The sequence below is a fragment of the Falco peregrinus genome, chromosome 5 (genome assembly GCF_023634155.1).
Source record: "Falco peregrinus isolate bFalPer1 chromosome 5, bFalPer1.pri, whole genome shotgun sequence".
Lineage (NCBI taxonomy): Eukaryota > Metazoa > Chordata > Aves > Falconiformes > Falconidae > Falco > Falco peregrinus.
The window spans coordinates 18003068-18031005 of NC_073725.1; the positions used below are offsets into that span (position 1 = coordinate 18003068).

General features: G+C 43.4%; 1 protein-coding gene across 1 annotated transcript; it reads right to left on the reverse strand.

Annotated features, from left to right (window-relative positions):
• CDCP1 (CUB domain containing protein 1) lies at positions 1 to 27897 on the reverse strand. Its single transcript, XM_055806851.1, has 9 exons — positions 27763 to 27897; positions 14547 to 14750; positions 12879 to 13235; positions 11181 to 11549; positions 7430 to 7657; positions 6371 to 6751; positions 5520 to 5885; positions 4132 to 4213; positions 1 to 2940 (listed from the first exon to the last, which is right to left on the reverse strand). Exons 1-9 carry the CDS (start codon positions 27836 to 27838, stop codon positions 2502 to 2504), a joined length of 2502 nt encoding a protein of 833 aa, XP_055662826.1. The 5' UTR covers positions 27839 to 27897; the 3' UTR covers positions 1 to 2501.
• Positions 27898 to 27938: the final 41 nt, after the last annotated feature.

Below are 27938 nucleotides of genomic sequence, written 5' to 3' on the forward strand. Positions count from 1 at the left end.
GTCGGCAGTATATTGTCCCAGCAAACCAGATTCTCTAGAAGCCCATTTCTATTGTCTAAGGTGATGGTGTAGCTGCCAGCACTAAGACATCAAAATACTCGAGGCTAAGTTTACACACACATGAGGAAGACATACACCAGTTACTCCAGCATTGTTGTATTTTATTTACTTTTTAAAAAAATTAAGTCACAACTTTCTCTTAATGAAAAGTGAACCGGAATTTGTGCCTGAACTCTTAGTCTAAACATACCAAAATAAGCACAGTGAAAGTCAACCTTAGACTGGAAACAACTGTAAACTAAGGTTTATATTGCCATACCAAAAGTTATTTATTCTAACAAATAAAAATACCAGTCAATAAGCATCATCATCTTCCTTCAAAGATCAAGAAGTTGTTCACAAAAGCCTGACTTCCACTACATTTTCTTTAGTTACTTAGCAGGAACATGAGCTAAAAAAATTCATCTAAGCAATTGCAGAAACCAAGCTAGAGGGATGAGACAGCCTTGACTTTCTCTTACAGATTTCTCATTCCTTTTCAATAAACAATAAGTAAGAAACATTGACCAGACAAGTCCACAACCAAACTAATCTGATAAAAATGTATTGTGGCAATTCAGTTACCTGAGAGAAACAGCTATCAGTATTGTAAAAAAACCATAAAAAATAACAAAAAAAAAAATCTTTTAAAGCTCTCAAATGACATTACAATGACCCAAGTAAACATTGAAATATGTGATTCCAGTGCCTAGCCAGAGATCTAGGAACGCACAATTCTATATTAAAATTGATAAACATAAGCAGGAAAATACATGAAAAAATTAAAAGGCACTTTTAGCTGGCACGTTTTGCTATATACTACAGAAGACTGAGTCAGATATGTCACTATACTGAATCTTATAGTGGTCCAAGCAGTATAATGGTATACACTGTTAAGTACACACAATTGACCAAATAAATAGTCAATTCACAATGCCAGCATAGTTAACATAGGAAGAAATCCAATTATTATTTTTAATGTAAACAGTAAAGTTTTTAGTAAAGACATTTCAATTTTAGACATTATTATATTTTTAACATCATGGCATGCAACACTGTTTAAAAGTTTTATGGCACCTCTGTATCACTAGGCAAGAAACAGTCACGATAAGACTTTGGAGACAATTTCTCAAGTCATCAAGCCTAATGCTGCACACAAAATTGCAAACATCCTCAGTAACTGCACACCTGGACAAACCAGATGTTTGTATATAAAAGGCAGCTTTATTCATATACCTGTAGTCCCCTGCACAAAGACCTGACCCTCAAGTTTTAAAAGGCACAGAAACCGAGGGGCATGCTAACTACAGCACTTAAAAATGAGACCTATTATTTACCCGATTTCAAGAGGTGTCTTTCAAAGGCAGCCAGACAACTGAAGTTCAAGTCCAGCAAGAAATCAAGAGCTGTCCCTACCATCATTTCAACATGGTTGTTGTATTCAGGCTGATTAAAGAAATATTTAAACATCTAGGCTTTCCTTATGGATTCACTCTCATTCTTTGCATTGCAGAGAAACCACCTGCTGGAAACAGTCAGTTTTCTTTACCCCTTTTTAACACTGATTAAATAACCGAGCATCACTAACAGGTGAAGTGAAAAGCATTAGTAAACAGCTGTATGACCACATCATTATTTCTTTATTGAATTCTTACTCTTACTTGAGCCAAAAGCGTAAGATGTGTCGTAAAATGTGAATGCTACAGGTATCTGGAACAGAAGCCCAGATTGTTTTAGACTTCTGAAACTGTTTCTGTAAAAAAGCAAAGAAAACACAATCTTTGGTGTAGGCTCACACAGTGCTATCCAAGTATGATAAAATCAGCTGGAAATGAGAGAAAACCCATACTTCACTTCTGAACTAGAAGAGCCCAAGCTCAAGCGTTCACACTGGTCTTTCACTACACTTGCATAGTCACCAGCGTGCCAATTACAATGAATTTCCAAGCAGCAAGTGGTGGAAATTACAGTGTCCCCTCCTTTGCTCAGACATCAGCAGATTGCTTAGACATCTGTGCAACCTGGAGCTGCCCCAAGACGGTGACGTAGCCTATGCCTTCCAAGAGTCACCAACCAACACTCAGGAACAAATTACTGTCCAGTATTTCCTCCACTCACAAAACGCTCTCCCCACTCTAATTGCCACAGTTTTAAGCTGGCAGTTAGGAATTAATTTTCCTGATGTCATTATAATAAAAAGCAGGAGTGTACCTTTGCCACCCGTTTCAGAACCAGAAGCGCATGCAGTCCTGGAGTGTCTCAACCGGCTTTGAGTTTGCTAGATGTTCGATCTAAAACTGAAAGCTATCAACAGCTGAAGTTTTAAAAAAAATAATTAAAAACACACACACAAAACAAACCAACAGCAAAACATGTTTTTAAATAACACTCTGCAGGTTTTTTCCTAGACCCCTGTCCTTACACCTGTATTTCCACAGGAAACTGCTATACCTGGCATAAAATTACTCCTCTAAACCATCCTGTTCCTTATTTTCCAGCAAGGACTGACTCCTATCTCCATTATTCTTTTCACTTGTATCTCCATTGTCCTCTGATTTCTGATGAGCAAACGTGTAAGTGTCCTGGTCTCTGTCCGTCAGAGGTGGAGATTCCTCGGTGTTAGAAGAGCATTTAATGTCTTTTCGGAAGGAGAATGGAGGTGGAGAAGGTGGCAAGCTACCAATGGGTCCATCAAAAGGCCGGTACACGTCAACTTCTGGAGTGACTGAGCCATTGGATTCCTTCAGCAAGTGCCCATAGACCATAGCATCATCAATAACCGCATAGACATGAGACTCATTGTTTTTCCTCCCTTTTGTGAATAAGCCTTGTTTTCCCGGCACCTGAGTATTCACGTTAGCATTATACACTCCCACCATGGGATTCTGGCTTTTCTTCCTCCTGTTACAGAGTTGAAATTGTTAACAGGTCAGAAAGAACACACGGCTGATGCATCTGAACTCAGTAACGACAGCTTCTGTGTACCCATCCCAGTCACCCAGTGTCAGGCAGTCTGCCCTGACTGAAGGCTTTACTTGCAATCTTAGGATAAATAACTCGAGTTTAGACATGTTTTTTTAAACAGAGCAGAAAGTAACTTCATGCTATTTGGTTACCTACTGCTGCTCTGCTGACCCTGAAGTTTGCAAGATTAACTCCGATGGCCTCCCAAGCATGGGGGTCCTGGCTGTGCAGTGAACCGAGACACCCAACATCCACGCACATTAATAGGACCTAGAGGCCACTAGATCCTCACAAAACAACGCTGAGCATTACTGAAGACAAATAAGATAGTGAGTTCTCTATGAAAGTCAAATGAACTTTTCTTGGTTGCACCTTCTGCAGCAACTGTCCCCAAAATAGAAAGACCAAAGGCTGAACTGAAGAGTTCTAAGCCTGTATTTGTAAAGTCTTTCCTGTGTGGTAGTGTGCTCATAACTGTTCTAGCCTTCCTATTGCACAATTTTATTCAAACCCTACAGTTTTAGAACCCAATCACCCTGCCAGCATACATGTATCAGAAACCCCAAGCTATCGATGACTTCAGACTCTGCTTGCATGAGTAACACTATGCATGTTTGCTTAGCACAACCTAGTTCTCTCCCCAAGGGCTTATCTCATAGAAAAATGCTCCCACTTGATGTGCAAACTTCAGAAGTTGCTGGAGGTTGTGCAGATGAAAGATAGCTCCTAGGTTATCTGGGTGAGTTTACAGCTTGTTTAAACAAAGTCTTGTCTAGAGTCAGAGGTGCAGCAGCCACATTCATTGTTATTTCATTTCATAAGAATTGCTGGTGAAGTCCAACCAACAGCTAACCAACAGTACAGCCAGAAGCCTGCGCTAAGGCCAAGGCAGGCAATGCCCTAGAGGTTGAAGTAGTGTGACTCCAGAAATGCTGCTCTACTCTTAAAGTCAGTCAATTTAGAGTAAAGCAGCATTCCTGGAGTCACACTGCTTCCACTATTGACTACCTCATGCTTCAGACTCTTGCTCAAGGCGTCCATACCAACACATGAAACAAGAGGGCCCAGCAGCTTTCCCAAAATGCCTTCTTGAACTGCTAAGTTACACACACCAAATTATGAACTTACTTCTTCTTAACACAGCACACAGTCAGTCCAATAGCTGTGAGAACTCCAGCCCCAGCCACCACAGCAAGTATCACTCCTAGGTCTGCAAACAGAAAAGGCACAAGGACATTGAGCAAGAGAGAAAACATCCAGCTTTCTGCTAAAAGTTGTCTGGGTTTGAACCTCTTTAAAAGCTTCTAAGCATATCGGCTGCCTGCATGGCAGGAGTTTCCGAGCCACACTCACCACAAGGCAACACAAGCCATTTCCAAGAGATTGAAGGCCAAGCAATGACAAACTCCTGCTGCTAGCAGTGGAGCGCAACCAAGAAACACAACCAACCCAACCCACCTCCAAGGGTTCAATACAGCTCATGTGCGGCTGAACTTACCTGCAGCATCTCATATGCCTCTGGCTGAATAGGCAGGGAAGAGAAGAAAGTGTAGAAAGAGACAGAGAGGGATTCAACAGAGGAAGCGGTGACGTTTCACCAACTTCTCCTCAATACCATCCTTTCCTCTGAAATAAACAATTTGTGTTGACCTGCATGTTTCTAGGAGTCATAAAATTGATTAGGAAAGTCCATGCATAAGCAAAGGAAAATGCTGCGTGTTTTAAAAGCATACATTACAAAAAAAGAAAAAAAAAGAGGAAAAAATAGAAATGTGTACTGGTTTAGTTCTAGCTCGTGTAGCCAATACCTTGACAGACAGAAGTCTCCCAGAAGTGAAGAGGCAGTGCAAATTTGAAGCAAATTTACATAAGCAAAGCCCACCCCAAAATGTTTCCCCCTCGCTGTTTTTGTTGTTGTTGGGTTTTGTTTTTGTTTTTCTTGTAAACTATGTTTCAGGGAGGTGAAGGACAACAAGAATGCAGATTTTGCCGTCAATAGTCAGAACGCTCTCCACTAAATGGTCAGATCTGCCCCAGAAATTATTTTTTTGTTTGTGTGAACACTGAGACTAACTGAACTACTACCTGGATGAGTAAGTTTGCATAATCAAATCCCAAGTCATTTACCAGGTTTGTGAACTTGGGAGGGAAAAACATCACTTATCTTCTACATGCTGGCTGTATTTTTTTCCAATTAAAAAAGCTAAATTAAATTTAAAAAAATAAAATCTAGTCTTCCTCCCCCCAAGTACTGCAATCCCGTGTCAAAAAAAAAAAAGGAAAAAAAAAAACCCCAACCAAAAAACCCCCTAAAATCCCACAAAAACCCTACCACCACATTAAAACCCCTCCTTCCTCCCCAGCTTCTAGAGGTACCCAGCTGTAACTCTCAGAGGTTTTTGAGGAACAGGTATTTCCAAAGGCAGGGCTCTCATAACCCCCCCACCCAAGGAGGGCCAGCACCCATGACTGTTCCTCCAAGGGAAAGCAAACCACCACAACCTCACAGGACTCACCTATCTGCTTGTCAGCAAAGGCTACCCAGAACTGCAAGGTCAGTTGCGTCTTATCCACAGGTTTACAGTTGGAGACGTTTACCCAGAAGTTGTGATACATATTTCGGGGCTGGGGCAGAAGCTCATCCTCACGGCGCACAGTCTCCTCTGCCCCCAGTGTTTCCTCCTTTATGTTGACATAGGCACGGCCTGTCTCACAGGTGACACCCATGCGGTCCCTGGAGAACCCGAGGCGAGCAACTTGCTTATTGGGCACAATGACATACCAGGATATGGAGACATAAGGACGCAGACCATAAGGCCAGTTGGGAGTCTGCAAGTAAACTTTAGCTTTTGGATCTGGACTCACAGTGAAAGTGCACTCATCTGCAGTAAAGGAAAAGAATAAAGGAATGAAAACTTGGCTTTGATACTTCCTGGTTTGTTGTGGGGGTTTTTTTGTTGGTTCCCCCCCGCCAAGCTTGCTCTTTCAGCATGAAAAATTATCTGGTCTTTCTTCTCCATAACAAAAAAGCATCTACTATACTTGTGACCAGCAAATTTCTACAGTCAATTGCATCTCAGTATCAGCAATACAACTCACCTGTTGTCCCCTCCCACATCAATAATTATCACAATTAGCACAGATATATCTGCAGAATTTCCCACAGCCAACTATGCACCACCTGGAGTACAAAGTTCCTTCCTTCTTCCAGGAATAAACCATGACCCTGATTCAGACAAAGATTGCTCCCAGCAGTGGCTCTGGGACTAGACTCTAAAAAATTGAACTCTTATTTCTATTTATCCGCAAGCGCTCTAATAAGCGTATTGAGACATCCAACACCGTACAACAATATAGTATGTTTTACCTTTAATATGTGGCACAAAAGACATTTTCAGATCCTGATGGTTTGACTCATTAAGGAATCCTTTACCAAATGTTTTTAAGGCTATGGTAATATTATTTCTCATCTGAATCTTTTTAATGGATCCACCAGGACAGAACACACCAACATTCAACTCCATCTCTGGGGTGGCACTAACAATGCTGTAACTGTAGCTCGTGTTGCACCTCTGCTCTGGGACGTGTTGCTGAAGTTTCAAGGACGGAGACGTAATTTCTGTGTTGATCAAATCAGGAGCCAAGAGCTTCCAAATAAACTTATGCAGGCGAATTGGCAATTGGGTAATAGCCTTGGGCACTGAAAGGGAATAGATCTTCCTCTGACACCACCGAAAATCGAAGCAGCCTGCAATCACAGAAACAAGTCCGGATTTTCCTGTGTACCGGAGTACACGCACACACAGTACTGTCAGTTTTGTGTTACAGACCCAGATAAGCATCTACCTGAGAAAATATCCTCTCTTAGTAACCACATGTAACCAAACATATATCATTTGTATTTAAAGAGCTTTCCTTAAAAGGGTGCAGGACACCGAAGAAACCAACAGATACAAACATATTAAAAATCCCTCACTCAGCATATTGCTTTTGCTATATCACTTGCTGACTGGGACACTGTTGCAGGCTAGTCAAGGTCCAGATACATATTTTAAAACTGTTTCTCTACTGTTAGTTGAAAGCATTTGGGAAAATCCTACACCAAGTGTATATGCAAGTGGCACATGACGCACTCCTGATGGCAACCTTGGTCCTGCATTTTCATGGGCAGATTTATGGCTCTCCTGCTCCATTTCCATATTTTGCAGTTTTCAGTGAGAAGATTCTTATGTGCCTCATAGGAATAGCTACGGGGTTCAACAAGGCCATCTCCAGATTCATTGTACCCATCTCTCAGCAGGCCAACACCTGGTTTCCACCCACACTCTATTTAAACTCCAAGCGAGAAAGAAGGTTTGGCTGACTCCTGGGGAAAAGCATGCAAAAGCATTCCCTAGGAAACAACATTAAACCACTTTTGTCATACTTATGCCTTTTTCAGCTGTGATCCTCAGACGGGACAAGTCCTTGCAGAGAAAGGAGATCTTGTAGACAGCACCAGACACTAAAGTCAAGACACGGTCACAGGTGCGAGGATCTTTACAGATCAAGCACATGGATTCAGACATGAGCGGGATGTGGGTGGGCCACCCTTCAAAGTGTATCGTTACAGTCATATTCCACTCCTTGCTCAGGTCGACCAAATGGGTGACATCTGCAACAAAAAACATCCCAGAACAATTACTAGCAAGCAGCACGGTGTGAGGCAAAACTTACTCTGTCTCCTCTCATCCCATTAGATGAGCAGCCACATCAGCTGTTTCTGTGTCAGGTAAAACATTATGTACTTCTTTCCATCAGTGTAATATGAACTCAGGCAGTATATCACATCACTCCTAATTTACAGGGTTGAGCCCTTCCATACACAAACTCCATTTCCCTACCATTTTCCAGCTGTAACAGGATAACACATATGCTAGCTCCTTTTAAACAGGTTAGGCTACAATGTAAGGAGCTCAGCCAACTATGTTAGATTTGTTTTCCCCAAGAAGTTTCTGGTATTTCTTTTAAAGTCAGTTCTACTGATCACACAACAGTTGATCAGAAAAAGCATCGACAGCAGGTTGAGCAAGGCAAATCTCGCCCTCTGCTAAAGCACTGGTGAGACATCTGCAAATGCTGGGTCAAGTTTTGGGCTCCCCAGTACAAGACAGACCCCGACGTATTGGGGTAAGGCCAGCAAGAAGCCACAGAGACACTTCTAATGGGATGAGAGCATCTCTAATAGGAGAAAGGAACAAGTGAGCTGGGTGGCATAGGGGGATGTATGCACGTGTGTGTAAATGATATGTGCCAGACTCTTCTTGATGATGCCCAGTGACAGGGCGAGAGGCACAAACGGAAATACAGAAAATCTTTCTTAAACATTAACAACAACAAAGCAAGGTTGGTCAACAATGGAACAGACTACCCAGAGGCCTTTGGAGATACTCAAAACCCAGTGGACATGGTCCTGGGCAACCTGTGCTAGCTGACCCTGCTGGAGCAAGTGGCTGGACTTTATGATCTCCAGTGGTTCCTACCAACCACAGCCATTTCTGTGAGTTTGATAGCCTAGATGACCGACAGAAACATCTACTCCAGTCTAACTGAAAAATCACAACCCCTTATGAGACCTACTTCCATGAGTCTCCAGGCATGCTCCATAAAAGCAACTCCTACACAATATGTAAAACTCAGACATACATAAGGAGAAAGAGTTATGATTTATTGCCGGGTTTCCCCGATGAACTGGCTTCAAGGCCCTGTCTTCCATCACATACTGTTTGGAATTGACAGCACGCTGGAACAATGGAGGTAAGAAGGGATGACAAACACCTCCCACATAAGCTAATGGCAGGTGCAAATACTTGGAACGGCTGCAAGGGGGAAGGATAAGGAAAGAGGAAAAAATCCAAAATTATGCACTACAGCCTAGTTCAAAGATTAACTATCATGTGGAAAGATAGATTTGGATCAACACAGCATCCTAATGCTGTTAACAAGGCACATGTCTCTGATGTCAAAGCAAGCAAACTGATCTGGCAGAAAATGTGCCTGTCCATGGCAGTGGGGTTGGAACTAGATGATCTTTAAGCCTCTTCCTACCCAAACCATTCTGTGATTCTACTATTCTATAAAGGACAGATTTTTTTTAAAATATACATACACACATACACTGTTATTACTCTTCATTTTCTGGTTTTAGCTGTGGACCTCAAAGTCATAAACAAAAGGTGAATAAAACAGCTTTCTCCAATGTGGGAAATCAGACACATAAAAAGGCAAGAGGTCAGATGGAAATCTCCATCATTGCCACAATCAAGCACAGAACCTAGGATTCGTACTGCAAGGTTAGCCATTCTTCAGAATGTTTTTTCTTGGAGCAGCTAAACATAGAGAGGGTTAGATCAAGAAGTTATTTCAAGTGGGAAGAGCTGTATTTCCCCCTTATTTAATTATAAGCAACACAGACAGCTGTGGAATACCCACATGTTTGGGAAGCTTTGAGAATATGCAAATACCAATAAAATTTTAGTAAGAGCCATGTTTAATTTGCACACTGCAGATGGCTTTTTTTTTTTTTTAATTTAAATAAAAGTTTCAATACCATCCTGAGGGCTGAATTTGAATCTTTGATGAACTTATATGTATAAGATCACTCATGAAATCCTAATAAAATCCCTAGAGAAACCACTGTTGTCTCTCAAATCCAAGTGGTTCTTTACTTGCATTTCATTCAATAAATGACAACCTGTTTTTTGTACTTTTTTTTTTTGTGATTATCATCTCATTTACTGGCCATGAATACATTAAAATCCTTTTTTGCTTTCTAAAGTAGAAGAGAGATGAAGCTGATGAGTTGAATACAACGTTATCACTCTGTCTGGCTTCCAAGATACAACACAATAAATGTAAGCAAACATGATTTTGTTAACAATTTCAGGAGGATTTGCTGTTCCTGATTGGAGACAGGCTAGACAGACAAACAAGTGAGGATTAAAGTGGTGAGATGCTTCAGACTGTTCCTGGATACGTGACTTCATGGTACAGGGCATTCAAACTTTATTCTCTCTAAAATTACTTAGAAAGCCTCTGTAGCTCCTGATGCAGTGGTAGTCCAGAGTGTGGACTTTCCTCCACCTGCTCCCTCTGCAGTGAGGGCACCTTGATTATTAATCTCCACCATGAACTGAGGTCACAGCTTAGAAGCCAGAGGATAAATCACTAACTTCATAGCTCATCACCTAACCAGGCCTTTTATTTGTTTTTAGATAAATGCTCTAGTATTACAAGTCATTGTATTAAGCCAGTCTGGACTTTGGGCAAGGAAACAGTAAAAGAATAATTTCCTTAGTGTAGCAACAAGCAGCAAGAAACCTAAAGAACATCCAAACATGTAGGGAATATTATTAGTGGAGTATCTTACTGACAACTACTTATCTAGTGTGACTTCTTCACACTAGATTGTGCTCAGACTTCTCTAGGAAGCAAAAAAAAAAAAACTCAGAGGAAGAAAGAAAGGAAGGAAAGATGCATATTGATGCCATTAGTAGTATGGAAACAATTTTACGTATCTCATTTCACCAGTTCATGCCATGGATCTTGCCACCTACCACGACAGCTGGTTTTACCTTGCTAAATGTGACTGCTTATGTAGAGAGCAGAAACCTAGGCTCACATTTTAATAATCCTAGTGTCCCAATAAGCTTGGATTAAATTCCTGTACTGGAGAGCAGGCAGCAACATGTGACAATTCCAATCAAGCAGTTATGGTCCTTGTCCAATAGCTGGACTGGGCCCCCAGAGGGAACACAGTGACAAGGAAAAGCAAGCTGGTGCTTAGCTTTGTTTATATAATGTGCAAGACCTGATATGGCAGTTGTTAAAGGAATTTTTCAATTACACGATGCAGGTACTGGAAAAGGAAAGGAATCACCGTTTACAAGCTACAGTGTAAAATCTGCAATGGAGTTTTAAACTCCACCCCAAATTTTAAGTTTCAGCATCACTGCTCACCTTGCCGTAATGGTGGCTGGTGGTACCCAGGGCAGTAAAACAGGCCGCAGCATTGTCTGGCAACCCACCTCCTTAAACTAAAGTTCAAGGAACATCACAAAACCCTCAGTATTTTCCCTGTGGTGCTCAGCCCAGATGTTCATAAGAAAAAGCAATGGAAGGGGAAGGCAGGTACTTACTCTCATCAACCTGTGGGTGCTGAACGACAACTTGGAAGAGCAAGCGGAGGATGCCTGGGTTCTGGGCATCCTGATCACAGCCCTGCAGGGACAGATTGAAGCTGCCAGCGATATTGGCGGGCTGGCTGTCACTCAGTTTGAACACCTCTGGGTTGCTGAGGGAGCCAGGGATGTAGTACTCCACCCTCTCTTCTTTCCTTTCACAGTTTGAGAGGCTGTAGTTGTGGAAAAATACGCTTGCTCTCATGTTGGAAGGAATCACAAACTGCCACGTCATGAGCTCATCTTCTGGAAAGCCCAGTGGGTAGTTTGGGGACATCAGGGTGACTGAAGACTCCCCCTTCAAAATGGATTCAATAATGCACAACCCTAAAACAGGAGTGGAAAAAAAAAATACAAAAGACATTCCAATTAATGAAGGCACACTGGCATATCTAGCACCCCAGCAGCTGAGTATTTTCATTTTGTCAGTGAGGCCATCCACTTCAGCTACAGGTGAGGTATTACAAACTCTCCAGATTAAAACATATACTCAAGCTGATGATTTTTTCTTCAATTACAGATAAGGTAAGGGACATATTAATGCAGCATTTTCAGTTTAGTGGGTTCACATTTCAAGTATGTGGACAGACAAGCCTTTATCGTTTGGAAGTGAAAGATCCTAGTTCTTGCTCCTGGTTTTGCAAGAGCAAACATGCACCTGACAACTACTTCTGCGTCCCTGGGTTTTGGGAAACAAAAGATGTGAGCTTTTATACCAGCAAGGAGCTCTGCCCCAGTCCCCCCCAGATCTAACAAAAGCATGCCAGCAAAGAGCCTCAAATATGCATGATAAAGCACAAATGCAAACCATGGAGGCCATGTAAGACACTTTATGTTTGGATGACGCTTTGACAGCATGAAGCTGGGTACACAGAGATTATGGTCCTGCTCTAGGACTCCAGCGATGATATGCAACTGCAAGGAGTGCCAGGAGTTAAAAACTTGTATTCTAGAAACTTGAACCTGGAGCAGGTTCCTTTTATAACTGACAGCAATAACTGCAGAATTAAAGTATAGAGCAAGAGCATCTCCCAAAAAAGGTTTGTCATGATATCACAAAGTAACCCACTGATTGCTATATAATATTCCAGGTATTTTAAGATGATTACACAACATTTTATGTTACAGGTTGAAACAGCTGTATTTAAGCAGTATTTAAGCCTTTCAGGCACTACTTCACCTTTTCCCATCTTCCTCTCATGAAAAAGAGGGACTAATTTGAGGCTCCAGAAGTTAAGGAAGCTTTATTTTAAAATAAACAAACCCAACTACACACTGCAACCAGCAAATAACTCTCTTGGCTCATTCTAATTACGCTATCTAGTCTCACCTAGCCAAAACCACAAAAACAACAGAGCAGGTATGTTTAAGTTTTAGGAAATTTAAAGAGATTGAAAATAAGTATTGTGCACCAAAACCAGCAATGCAGCAGTTTTCATAATTATTAACCAAACAAACTAAGATATTTTGACCCCAGAAGAGCACCAGCTACCAAACTAAAAACCATGCAACAATAGCTTTTGGAAAGATGAAGTGGAAGTGAGTTAGGGATAGCAGCACCACAACTAGGAGGTTACCTGACAAGAAAGGTTTAAATAATTCTGCTGCAATCTGCACGAGCTGATTACAGGTGAGGAAACACTACTCCATACTTACGTTTTATGGAAGCCCTGTTAGCTATGTTGAAGCCTGAGGTGGTGAGAGGTGAGTTCCACGGGAGGTGCAGAGACAGGACAACTCCTCCCAGCAGCTTGACGCGAGACACTGACCCATTCCTGCAGAAGGTGCCAATGTTGACCTTGGCTGTATCAATACAGCTGTTGATGTTGTAGCTAACAAAATCTGGGCACGTCTCTCCTGGTTCAATCTGTCTTAGCCATGGGGTAGAAAATTTCAGTTCAAGTCCAGCCTTTGTACTTGCCTTCACATCCCAGGTGAAAGTCCTGTTAAGACGAGGTAGCCCCAGTGGGTACAGATGAACATCTCCAAATGGACATGGGCCTGACACACAGTCTAAATGCAGAGACAGAACAGCCATGACACATTCTGGCAAGCATTCAAGTAAACGAGGAATTTGACACTTTCCCCTTCATTGCTATTTTCACCATTTTTAGGTTGCACTTCTCGTCTACAAGCATTAAAAGACACTCCTATAACACGGTCACATGCTGTCTGCAAACAGGACTCCTAAACCATAGACAGGATAAACCTGCTTTCATCAGGCTGATTAACAAAATTGATTGTCTCTACCCGCCTTGTTTGTTGAAGAATTCAGAAGGTATTTAGTGAACAGGGTAGAGCGCTGAAGGGGCAAAAGTGAGAAATGCAATGTTAGGGGAGCTGGATATCATGGATCTAGGGAACCAACTTCATCCCATCTCATTTGCAGAACTCCTGGCAAGTCATTAATCTTTAAATTTTCCACTCCTTGCCATGAACTGTATCTTCATTTCCCTGGTGCCTTGATGAACAATCTGGGCCCCAGATTTTGCAGAAGTGATGAATGACAACAACTGCTGCTGCACAACTCTGGGGAGAACTTAGAAAAGGATTCTCTGACAAATCTAAACTACTGGTATTTCTAGCTGGACATTAAAAATGAGCACACTTTAATCTACATCTAGGCTTCAACTTAAAAGAAGAAATATCACAAGGGCATCTTACAAATACATAATGAAATATTGCATGAATCAAATTAATAAAATGCCAAAATGCAAAGAGAATTGTCCTTGAACACCACCCCATGAAGATGTTACCAAAGACTGAATACCCTATTAAGTTTGGGATCTTGTTGAGAAGTAGCACATGTTCACACCATTAACATTAACATACACCAGGGATAACATTCAAAGCAAATGAAGCTTTAGTTACACTTGCAAATTTTCTTCTGAACTTCAGCATTTACTGAACTTCAGTACTGTTCATTAAATATAAGGAACCACATGCATGCTTTCAATGCTTCTGTTGCTCTTATAGACACAATCAAGCTGATCAACGAATAATGTGGGTCATACAGCATTATTAGTGCTCAGAGACTTTTGAAAGGAAAAAAGATTCTCTGATGCATTTATAAACTGCAGGAAAAGGGAAGGCAGCAAGGAATATGATGCAACAATTATTTAACTGTTTCCAAAACAGCCTAGTTAACGTTAATTCTGCCAGCCATAATACAGACCACTTCAACTTACATAGTTTCAGTAATTCAAGGTTTCCTCTTACCCAAGGTTACAGGGGATACCTTAGTATAGTAACTGGAAAAGACGGCACATAGTTTTATCAGAGGAAAATTACCACTGGGAGAAAAATTAAAACGCTTTATCTTACCAATATTTTTCTGAATTTCCATGATGAAATACTTCTCTGGAGTACTACAAGTGAAGGTAAAAGTCGTGCTCTCCCCAGGCTTTATCCAGAGTTCAGATCTGGTGACATTTTTAACATTAATTTGACAGCTTGGTGACATACTGTGTCTCAGTTTAATCATAACTGTGACATTGTCCGCTGCATGAAGAGAGATCATAAAGGAAGCTAAGAGAGAAAAAAAAAAAAAAAAAAACACAACAAAAAAAGAGGTGTTTTGTTACTAGCACACACAAGTATCACCAGGCATTCCACACATCCCCACAGATGCCACATTGTCAGAAGAAATATTTGCATCCACATTCTCAGAAGTCTCTTGGTTCTTCCAGTACAGCACAGACGACACAGAAATCCACTTGCTGCATGTGCCCAGAGGCAGGCATACATGGAATTTGTGTAGGACCAGTTCTGCTCCAGTTTACCTTCACCACTGTTATTTATTTCACAATTTTAAAGTAGCTCAGCTATTCCATTCAAGTTTTTGTTGCCCTGATTTTGGTTTGCAGTCTGTTATGCCCACCATACAGCTTGCTTCATTTCTGAAGGCACCCATGAAGTCACGATAATTCAGGTTTATGCAGCTGCCACACAATCAAGTAAGCCTCAACTTTAATTGCAGGCGATGGTAACAAGACCCTCTGGGTATGCCTCAACAATTACTGAGACCAGAGGAGGCATTCTGGGGATACCAAAAGCACATACCAACACTTGTACATGTGGTCACGGACTTTTCCCACCCTCCCCACGTTTTACAACTCATCCTCTGAAGGTACAGGACATCCATGCAATGCCTCTCAGCAGCACAGAAGGCACCTGTGGCCTAGGACAGACCCTGTGTGCTCAGATACCTCCTCTCCACCCCGATACGGCCATCATTGGCTTTTGGGGAACACATAAAAAGCTCAGCAACCTTCACAGATTTCAACCCATCCTCAAGCACTACTGAACACAAGAGCACCTCTCAGAAGAAATGCTGGAGCCAAGAATAAACTGCTTGTTGAATAATCTTACTTCATGGGCAGCAGTTTATCAACAAATGGACCAAACCCAACTTCTAAAAAGATACACAAAAATGTAAGACACCAAGAAGCACTGACTGGACATTCAAGATGACTAGAAAAGTTATTAGCATTAATTTGATGCTTAGCAAAGATTAAGCCCAGCTCTGACTGAAGAGAGTAAAGTCTGCATTGAAGTCAACCATATGCCAGCCCCAGGTGAAAATCTGAGAAGAGGTCAGCTCGTAGGTTTTCTGCTGTTTGTTTTTACTACTCTGCCTTCCTTATTTCAGTGTATGGAAGACACAATCACAGTGTCTACGGCACTTGTGCTTTTAATGTTTACCGGGGTGGGTGGAAACGTATATAAAAAAATGCAAGAGATCTAGAAATAAGGGTACCCCAAGATATGTTCAAAAAGGTCTCTTCCTTCACTGGGACATCATGCAGAGCTGCATGACAAAGCTCTGCCCGTACACCAGGTTGCTCATTAACCCAATAAAGAGAGGTTTACCCTGGCAAACCCAACAGTGCAGCACCCCAGGAGAGCCCGTGCAGCCGTTCCCATTGCCAGGCAGCACACCAGGAAGGCATAGGAAAACATCTGGCTCAGAAACGCACATCTGCAAGGCGCCCCAGGCTCCGCCCAACTGCACAGCATCCCTTGAGCACCTGGACAGCCAGCCTGGCCCAGGCCAGCGACTGCTGCAATGGTGTAAGTACACTGGCCCAAGCCCAGAGACCCAGGGGCTCATCTGCTAAGGGTTGTGGGGAGCAGGGCCGAGCACACCGTGGGAACCCTTCATCAGCAGAGCCCTCTCATGGCAGATGAGTACACCAGAGACCCTCAGACCACCTACCCACCCAACTCACAGCTTCAGCCACCCCAGCTACAGAGAGAAGCATATTGCATTAATGACTCCACTTCCCTGTCCTATTTTTAAACCCCCCTGTTCAAATCTCCAGATTTTTACAGCAATCTCATTGTCTTGCAAGGCCTGACTTTCATTGCAATGTTTTGCAAAAGCCCTGGGCACTGAGCAGTCAGCACTGGCTATTGTCCTTCCCAGCCTCTGGGAACGCTGCAACTCCAGGTTCGCCAACACTAGACATCTAAAAATCTCACTTCTAAGGGGAGTAGGGCATAGAGTACTCAAAGAGATACCCCATCATGATTTTATTTGAGTTTTGTTGTTGCCTTTTTCCAGCCTTTCTGCCTTTTCTACACAATCTTGAGAGTCAAAAGATTTAGCAAGCCCTTGAAACTGCCTTATCTATTTGCCTCCAGGATCAAAAGCTTTAAAAGAAAACCTCACACCATGAGGCTGGCCAAATTTCTGCACATACTTGTAACAACAAGTCATCAACCCTCAGACACCATTAGTGAGAACCTGATCACCGAGTAAGTTTCCTACATCTTTTAAGTGACAGGACAGTCCTCTGACCCGAGAACATACACTGAATTCCCATGCCTCTTCCAATGGCTGGCACTACCTGACGTCCGCGTTCCTGCCTTAGAAACGCTTTTGCAAAGGTTTTCAGTCTGGGTTTTCGCCATGAAGAAAACAGAAACAACAAAACAACCCAACAAACAAACAACCATCCAGGCTAGGAAACTGGCTTGTGCCATGACCTTCCAAGCATGCAGGGGACAATTGCAGGGACAAAGTGCGCAGGGTGGGGAAAAGTAAAGCAAAGTCAGCAACCAGGATTGCTCCTCCTCCCTCTTTGGGAGGAAGCAGTTTTCAGACGAGAAAGTGAAACAAGCACTTCCAGCCCAGCCCAGAGTTTTGTTTTCCATAGCACTGGACACTTTTGGGGTTCTTTGGAGGTTTTTAGTTATCATGCTTAGCACACAAAATACCCTTTGACCGTGATAGTCATCACTTCTCTGATGTTTATGCCACCCAGATACGAAGCGTTAACAGCATAATACCAATAAATAACAACTATGGACAAAAGAGACTTCTTTCTTGCATATGGTAATTGTCATACTCATCTACAGTTTCTACGTTTTACTAAGAAGTCTGTTCCTCACTTTCTGGTCAAACAGTTATCACTGTTTCTTTTCAGGACAGCACAGCCATACAACCAGCCTGGCAGGATGGAGAAATGCACCTGGGCCACAAACAGCCAACGCTTCTGCACCAAATGGTCACACACAGCTCTAAGATCATTTTTAGTCACGATGATTAAGTTTAAGCATAACCTTAAGCACATGACTAGCTTTAAAACAAAACCGATACATGCCCTGAGCTGAAACCAAGGAATAAAATATTTCTACAATTTGAATGGTGTTTTGAAGTAAGCAAAGATTTCCTACAAGGGTCAAAACAAAGCATCATCTTCCCCAGCCCTTGAAAAGACCTGACTTCTGCACAGGTTTTTTTTGCACACATACACCCTTCTTCCAGACTTCATGACCACGTAGCCATTCATCAGATCTCCCTGCAAGATCAAATCCTTGTTAGTTCAGTATCACTTTCCAGCATGGACATGGCCCATGCCTCAGCTTTCCAAAACACGACCTGCCCAAAATCGCAGAAGTGCTGTAATGATCAACATACCAACTATCAACAACGTCCTAGCAGGCAACAAGGACGCAGATCTTTACTCGGCTAAGCCCAGCAAAACTGTCTGCTAGAAACCCACACAAATACAGACACACCAAGCTAAATTAATGCATAACCAAACAGCTTGCTAAGATGATACTCCACAGATAATAATTTTGGCCAGAAATAAGAACATAATCCTGTAATGTCAACAGCAGCCAGCTGGTAGGGATGTGCTAAGCTACATTAGACTACCAAATCTCATTTTCATAGGAAAAATAGAAAAAAAGAATGGTGCAGAAAGTATACCCAGTGATCCCCAAACCACTAAAAAAAACCCCAACCCTAAATACCTAAACCCCCTAAACTATAGCCCCACACATGTAGCGCAATACAGACTACTTTAAAAGCACCTTTATTGCAGAGCTTTTATAAACATGAATCTCTTCATGACTCACACTAGATGTCTTTGTCTATGATTCCCACTGCATACCTTTTTATTAGGATTACCAGTAACTGTACATGTTTCTTGTAAAGAATGATTTTCCACGCCTCGTTAACTCTGCACAGGAATGACACACAGGATATCCAAACCAACGAGAGGAAGCATTGCCAAGCTGGATTTGGTCTCTGTCTACACAAAAATGAAATCGCTGGACTAGAAGTTGTCAGAGATAAAGCCTGAAGTCCTGAGCTGGTTCACAGGCTGACGCAGACATCTGATCTGACCTCAATTTTTTTTCCTCTAAGCAATCACAGTTTTGCAGCCTCCCTTGGCTATTTCTTCAACTGCCCTAATCTCAATCTGCATCTTCCCTGCTGCAACTGGATTTCACTACTGCTCATTCTCATCTAAGGCTGTGCCTTCAGAACAGTTGTCTCATCACAGCATCCCTTTACCACTAGAGTAAAGCTTCTCTCTATGTGAACACACCTTGGCTAGCTTTTTCTCAACAGTATGACTTTTCCAAACTTTTCATAAATTTTATTGCTCAGAGGTCTCCAACTTGAGTTAGAAACAAACTGCATAGTGTCAGATTACTCCATAGAATTTAGCCTAAATTTATCCACTGTGGTTGCATCTGACACTAATCTAGAATTTTTAGTATGTCTATATAAATGTCAAAAGGATATTTTTCCTGTACAAGAGGGGGGTGCGATGTAGAAGACAGCTAGAGAGTAGTAGAGCCAGTGACATTCACCAAGAGCATATGTACATACATGGAAGGAAAAGACTTGGCAGGACAGAAATTTTTATGGCTACGTACAGTGCCTTGCTAAACAAAGCGGGAGTTAGACCAGAGTCCAGATAGCTTTGGCTAGAGGACTGCATTTTATTGCAGCAATTTATCCATAAGGGTCTATGGATTGTTGTATGTGACTTTGCTGGATGGATTAAAACAATCAAAAAACCTCCAGAAAAACAAGAAACCAAAGCCCACGAAAGCCACCACCACCACCAACAAAAAATCTCAGATGTTAATTTATCCCAAAATAATATACAATAGCTGTCGGTTTGCTCACTGCAGTTAAATCATGGGCTCATTCCACACAGCCAATTTTAACAAAAACCAGTTGGATGGTGCTGACTCAGACACTATTCACAAGCCGGTGGCAGCTGGAGGCGATGAGAGGCTGCAGAAGGCGAGTAGCAGCAATGCTCACTCCGGATATGAAATACCTGGATCCAAACCCCTGTTCTGCCTGAGGGGGATATGAACCCACACAACCAACACACCTCTCCAAAGAACAGGCTTGTCCACCGCAGCAGTTTGTGCCACTGCCTTGGGACAGGGATAGCACTGCTGGACTGTTTGTCTCTACGGCTCAGTAGGCTCTCCTGGAAAGCTCACTGCTTCTTCTGAGCCCCTGCAGGGATGCTGGCCCACAGGCATGCTCGTAGCCTGCTGAGGTTTTTCCACGACAGTCTACTGCAAGGGTTACAGCAAGGCGGTGGGAGCAAGGGGTACGACTCAATAACACAGTAACCTGGCCATAAGCTGAATGATTTCAGTTTCAAGCCATACCAACTCATCGCCCTGATCTAACAGACAGCCTTGGTGCAGAAGACAGTAGCATTGGCAGGACACGTTCACAGGAATCCATCCAAAGCCTCCTTCATCTAGCAAGTGGACCTCAAGGCTGTCTCCTGCGTGATGGGGATCATAGGTTCCAGCTCACACATCCTGAGCTAACACCTCAATGGCTCAACTAAGAGATGCGCCAACAGCTGCACCTGATCATCCATTGCCACATCACCTCCAACACAATTCACTGCACAGTTGCATCAAGTTTGGCAACAACAGGTCAAAAAACATTTAAAAGTCTCCCTCTTTGCCAATTACAATGTTTTGTACCGGCCTTATTGAATTTTTGTCAACTTAAGTTCCACTCCACAGTAACTACAGCACTCAATTGCCCAAGCATCATCCACTCCTCCAGTTCCACCCTCAGTGCCCATCCAGGTAATTGCCTTCACATTCTTCAAGCCCTCAGCAAGCTTAGTCAGGGACCCATACACCACTTCTACTCTTCTCACCTACTAAATGGCACTGTGAGCAGCAGAGATCATGAGCACAATCACAAATTACAACGCTGCTTGCTGCAAGCTGCCGAAATCCTTTTCATAAAGCAAACAGGTTTTCTGTTTACATTTAAAATATAAACTAACTACTCTCCACATTGCTCCATGATCCCCTTATGTTTCAACTAGTCTTTCAATGCCATGCTTGCTTGGGATATGATGTTCATATTTTGTGAAAGGATTGCATTCAGAGTATCACCCAGAAAATTAAAGCTTAAAACCTGCAAAGCTTGTAAACACTTACAGATAGATGCTGCCAATGACTATTATGCCAGGGTAACCATCCACAGCTCAGGGGAGGGCACCTGTGGAAGAGTATCCATTCCTCAGCCACCACAGTACAACTCCCTAATCTTCACTGATTGTTTAAACTAGTATCTAAGATGGGGACGCAAAGCAGGCAAGATGTTGCACATCCCATTCTCCTCATCCACATCATCAGGAAGGGTGGATGCTTCTGGGGTAGTGATGTTACAAGCCATCCCAAGCACAACTCACCAGAGAAGGTCTGTCAGTACCCCATGCCAACAAGGTTGCTCACTCAAGGCTTGTTAATTCATTAATTTGTAATTCCTAACAGGAATAACTAAGCTGAAGTACCTTCAGCTTAAAAAAAAAAAAAGTAGTAATAATAATTTCAGTACTTCCATCTTTTTCTCTAGAACCTTTTTGGAAAACAATTAAGACAATGTATAAAAGAAATTTTGAAAAGAAGCTTTTTTCACCAAAAGTGGGGGGGGGAAACCACTTTGGGATTTGGCAAGCTTAGCTTTAATTACAGAAAGGAGAATGTTGACTCTGAGCTGCCTTTTCTTTATTATTATTTTACAGAAATTAAGTTTTGTTCCTTCTGTAGAAGTGAGATGCAGAGCTCAGAGAACACTGTCTGCAAGCTGACCACCAGCTTGCATGCAACATACAGAATGTACAACACATGGGTCTGCACATGTTGACAAGAAAATGTTGCACTGCCACAAGGAACACTAAGGCACCACACAAGTCGCTGGAGGAGCCTCCCTTGATCAAAGGGGTGTTTGCTTGCACAGTTTATCCCTACCTTGATGTAAGCCAGTGAGAGGACAGCATCTCGGAGCATGTCTTAGCAGCTCTTTGGTCTTGGCTCTGGTGAACGAAGGTGGAAAAAGCGCATTTCACAATCAAGGGTCCCTCCCATGCCAAACATTCTGTTGTCAACTCGTCTCTCACTTCTAAGAAACTTGAGATCATCCCTTTTCACCTCCACAGTTTGCAGTCTCTGTACACTAATCTCTCAGCTCCACCAAAGCCAGGGCCAATTCCAAAATGCCGGCATGATCACACCTTTCCAAATGAGTTTGCTCTGACAGTGAGTAAAAACGCTCACTTTGTTCCCCAAGAAATCAAAAGGCACAGCTCGAAGCAGGCTGTCCCATGGCACCCCTGAGGATGGCTGTCGAAAGTGTTCAATGGAACAGGCAAGGGTGAGACTTTTCCCCCCATTACAGGGGATAGGTTGAAAAACCCACCAAAAAAAAAAAAAAAGTCCCAGTTTTCCCCCAGTGCTGGCAGCCTGGGCACTTAGAAGCAGACTAGACCTTACTAACACACACAGAATGCACATCCATTAGACATTATGGCATGATTCTTCAGCTGGCTCTTCCTGAAGTCTTCCAGGAGGTCCCATCAATACTACCTACACTAGGCTACCTAGGCTAGGCAGGTTCAGCTACAGGCAGCAAACCCTCGCCTCTGTCACCAGCTAAAACAGAAACAAGGATTTTGCTCTGACATAACAGCCAGCAGTCAACAGTTTTACTAAGCACAGCACAACCCACGCCACATCCTTTCCTTCATGCCCTGGTGGCACAAGCAGATGTTGAACAAGGCAAATCTGTCACACCTCCATCAGATCAGAGTTTTTGAGTTGAGGGATGGTGACCAGGCTTTATTAGCTGAATCCTATCAAGAGAGCACCAAAAGTCATCAGGTGCTCTACAGGAACTGGTTCATGGTTTGGCTCCAACAAATCAACCCGTGCTGCAGTGGGTGTGTTGTCCACCCCAGAGCTGAGGTTTGACATGGGTACCTGAGCAGCATCAGCAAGACAGCTAATGTCCCAGAAACTCTGGGAGCGCTTTGTTAAGGTAACATATTTAGTCTTTCCACCACCTGGGCAAAGGTTTATAAACTATAGAAGTTATTAAAAGATGTAGAATTGTAAAAAGATTTTAAAAGACACTTAAGAAAATCAAAGGAAGAGGATAGAGGTTTACCCAAAAAGAGCCCTGTTAGATCAAAACTGGTGTTCAAGGCCCATTTTCCCCATATCCTCCAGCCTAACACATGCTTTGCTGCAGCTGAGCCTTTTTAGGAGCTCTCACATGGAAACCAAGGCCAGAAAGCAACCACAGGGAAAGCTCAAAGGAGCACCCAGAAGACAGCAGGAGAACCTCGCTGCAGTAAGAAACAGTGGAACAGCAGTGAGCAACACCCAGCTTCCCTACTGCACAGCCCCAGCAACAACCCAGCAGCCCCGCACCAACCACAACACAAAGAGGTACCACCCCGGGGAACATCCACTGCTCTCAGGTTGCATTCCTCTGTCACTGCCCAGGACCCAAAGAAGATCATGTTTTGCCATCAGCAATTACAAAAAGCAAATTAAAATCTAATCAATACAGAGAAACTGCTGAAGAAGGAAAAGAGTTAATCAGCTATTATTGTACACTAATTTGCAAGCACACCCTGTCCCTGTCACCCGTAGCTGTAGCAGTCAACACAGGTAAAGCCAAAAGCATCTTGACTTTGCTCCCAGCATGCTGTTTCTAACGTGAAGTATTTCTGGAATGAACTAAGTGCAAAGTTGTTCAGCCTCTACCTAAGACTAAGGTTTTGGCAGATGGGGATTCCAAAGTTTATTAAACACATACACATGTATAAGTATCAATTAAGCTGGATGATAAGGGCTATACTAATAAACCAAGCCCCAGCAATACTTGTGAAAATAATGCTGCTATGTATTTCAAGAAGTCAAAACTTATTTTCAGTAGGTTTTTTTCAAAGCTCCTTTCTATTTCTATTTTTTCTATTTCTGTTTCTCAAAGCTCTTTTCTATTTCAACATCATCTATACATAAGATTAATTCTTTTAAGTAATTAACAAGCCTGAACACAACTGACCCAAAGGATACCTGATATCAGGTAGGTGAAAGGTTCTTCCCTTACTTCATAAAGCAAGCCCTGATTTCTGTCTAGAGAATCCTGTTACAGTGTAGCAAGACAATGCACACAAGTCAGAATAAAAATGAGAGTAGGGCAATTTTCTAGCTAACGAGTAATTTCCTCTGTGCCATAGGTCCATGGGTAGTACTCTGAACACAAGCTTCAGCAACCCCCAACCCTTCCACCCTATTTCTCCCCTCACCAGTCCTTTCAGCCCACGCCTTAAGCCAATGCTAAAAAATAATCCCTTTCAGCCTGCTCTCCCTTAATTATTTTTTTTGCTGATAAGCCACCACAGCTCATCAAACGACAACCCCAGGCACAAAAGACTCTTGCCAGCTCCCTAAGGAGCCAGGCTCAGGAGCTGGTCCATTGTACCACGTTTCTTCTCTCCTGGGCCACTTCTAAGTAAAAATTAAGTACTCCGGACTGATAATGGCACAATGCAAGGAAAAAAAAAAAAAAAAGAAAAAAGTACAACCAACTATTCAGGCACAATAGTTGTGGTCTTAAAAGGAGAGGTCTCGATGGAGCGAGCAAAGAGCAATTCAGAATGGAAATAATCCAGCTTCCACTGACTTCCAGAGCAGCACAAACAGGCCAGTTATTTATATAGTCAGAACAGCAGAAAGACCTTGCTAACAGCTTGGGGTTTTTTTACTTTATTAAGAGAAGCAGCTTTACATGTCAAGACTGATGCATGATTCAAATCAGTCAGTTGCCAAGAAAAAGTTAACTGGAGGGTAGAGCAAGAAGCAACACAGCATTATCTGCAAATTCACTTCTTGTAACGACATTTTAAAGACAAAGCCCAAAATACATATGCAGATTTTATCACATAAGGGTACTTTAAATCTGAAATATTTGTTTACATTTCATAGACATCATAAAAGTCTGATTAGCTGCATTATTAGTGCTTCAAAGAAACATGTTTTAGTTGGAAAAGACATTTTCAAAGGTCAGATACGCAGTACTATGTTCATGCTCCCACACCTATGCAAAACTATCGAACCAAATACTTTTCTGTCGTTTTCCACCTTTAAGTTAACCATTGTGACACTTGATAATTTACGCTACGTATAAAGTTGCATCTGAAAAAAAACACAAGCTCCTCTGAAGACAATGTGACCAGCCACGCCTGATCTACACATTCCTACAAGACAGTAAGAACACCACCATAACAGTGTACCTGCTGGGAAAGGGTGGGGAGAGAAAGCAAGAGAAGGAAGCACTTCATCAAGGATGACAAGAAACAGATTTAGAGACAGGCACACCAAGGTTTGTAGCCTTCCCACCAGAGCATCACCAGTCCCTGAGAAGAGGCACACGTGCCTCATACCCACCTTGCGCGTGGTTCTGCATGCCCAGCCTAAACCTGGCCTCGCTGAGGGGGAGACAGCTGCAACTTGCAGCCAAAATGCAGCAGCAGCAGTGCGAGCAGCAACGTCAGCACCAGGGCAAGGGAACTCCCAAAAAATAACCGACTGCATTGGGGTGCTGGGGAAAGAAATCAACCTGAACTATTCTGAGCTTTCAGGACAAACTTTTGCTCAGGGAAACGTTACAGTTTCAGTTGTGCAATAACAAAAGCAGCTCCCACTGGGATGAAGGACATACCAGGTATACAAGATCTGCCAGCAAACTTGGGAAGGCACCATTCCCTCCTCCCGTCCCACTTACGCCATCACAACCTTCAGCCTGCCAACCAGTGCCACTAACGCAGCTGAGACTGAGCCACCTCTTGAGGGGGGGACAGAGCTGGGGGCCCACAAAGAAGCAGAAGGCACTGAGTTAGTGAGTTTGACAGGATGACTGAGGACCTGGACCCAGGAGCAGTGGTGCTTGTGCAGGACAAGCAGACAGAAGCATGCAGTTGGAAAGGAAGGGACTGGAAGAGGTAGGAAGAGGGACTACCATCAGTGGCACCAAACAACTGGGTCTACCAGTGGTATTTTGGGCAACTTCACCATTACTAACCTTGTTTTACAGAGTAACCACAAAGCTTGCTCCCCCCAGTTCCTCTAGATTAAGCTAAGCAAGCCCCAGACCATGCAGATATCTTGTTTGCAGGGAAGGTTTGCACAGGACAAGTGAGACGTTCCTCATCAGACTCACCATCATCCTTCCACTTCCTGCTCCTTCCCATCTGATTTGGTTTTGTCATCTTCCCGACAGGAGTTGTTACAATCACACGCAAAGGAGACTTGCTCAGCTCTCCAGGGTCACCACCTGCACCCACAGCCACCACACAGCTGCTGTCCTGCTCACTGCTACACCCAACCAACTACTGGTGTGGGCCCAACTTTGCATAAAGAGGGTATAAAGTATTTTTTAAATGCCAATGTGAATGCACAGTTTGTTTGGATGTTTTAAGCAAGAAGCAAGAGATATTTTTAAAGAAGATGCAGGAGCAGATGATGACAATAGGAAAAAAAACAAAGACAGTGGCTCAAAAAGAACTCTACTGTGCCTTAAAAGAAGCCCAAGAAATTTAACATAAGGCATCAAGAAGATTGGAGGGTGAAAGGGGATTTTGATAACACAGTTTGACCAGAGGGTGAGGACTAATGTGTGAATAGGCTGCTGCATCTCTCCACGAAGGTCTAGACCTATGTATGCAAAAAGATGCAACTGAAGATTTTTTTAATTCGCTACTTCAACAATACAAGACTTTTGGAAAGTCTAGCTCCTCTCCTAGCACTGATCCATCTAAGCTTTTAAAAGTTTGAGTTTTTTGAAAACACCACACAATTAACCACAGTATAACATTATTTCTTTCCTTTGAAGAGCCTTATAGAGGCAAATAGCTGTTATTCATTCACTCAGAGGCAATACATGAAATACAAATATTTTATGTAAAAGACTACGCAGCTTGAAACTTAAATCTCAGTGCTATCCAATTTCACAGTCAACATTTAGGTTTTATTGTTTATAATAATAGCCCTAAGCCACAGATCTGCACAACCAGTACAGTTAAAGGTAACAGAGCTACGTTAAAAAGGCATTAATTTCATATCAGAGTCTTTAGGTTATTCACAGTCACTGCAAATAACTCAGCAGTTACTTTCTATAGAAGAAGACATACTTTAAGAGTCTTTAACAGGACCAATAGCTATACAATGGACTGTTTAGATTTGAGGATGAGCATTTTTTGCAATCAAGCAGCTTTGGAAATTGAGGAAAATCCCACAGACTGTCTCTGTGTTCATAACTGGCATTCTCTTGGGGTCACAGACAGGATTTAAGGAAATTATTCACGGGTTATACACATGGGATTGCATCAAGCGTCCAGGAATTTCAAGACACAGAGCTCCCACCTGCTCCGGCTCCCAAGTTACCTGCACAACCAGTTCTCCAGTAAGCCAGAACGTAAAGGTCAAATCATTTGCCCTGCTAGCACTTATTTCACGAAGAAAGAGGGATGTTCCAACGAGAGGTGCTGAGACGCGGTGCCCCCACGCCCTCTGCCCGCGGGGCCCGAGCAGCGCGGCCCGGCAAGGCCGCCCCCCGCCCCGAGGGCCCCGCCACCGACGCCCTGAGCCCTCGCCCCGGGCCGACGCGGACCCCCGCACCCGCAATGCCCGGGCTCGCCCCCCCCGCCGGCACTGGAGAAAGGCGGCCGCTCACGCTCCCCGCGGGGGGCTGCGGCTGCCGCGACGCACCGGCACCGCCGAACGCTACAGGCGCGGTCCTAGCCCGCTCCCACACACACACTCTCAGTACCCGATGCCGCCCCGGCAGCCGCAGCGCACGAAGACGAGCGCGGAGCCACCCGCCTCCCGCCGGGCGGGCCCCTGCCCGGGCAGCCCCGCCGCGCTGAGGGGCGCCGGCCCGGCCCGGCCCTACCTTCCCGCCGCAGGAGCTGCGCCGAGGCGGCCAGCAGCGCGGCCAGCAGCGCGGCCAGCGCCCGGCCCGCCGCCATCTCCCTGCATGGGCCCGGCGCCGAGGCGGGCGCGGGTCCCCTCCGGCGCCGCCGCCGCTTCCTGCTCCACCTGGCACCTGGCGGGGCGGGCCGGGCAGGT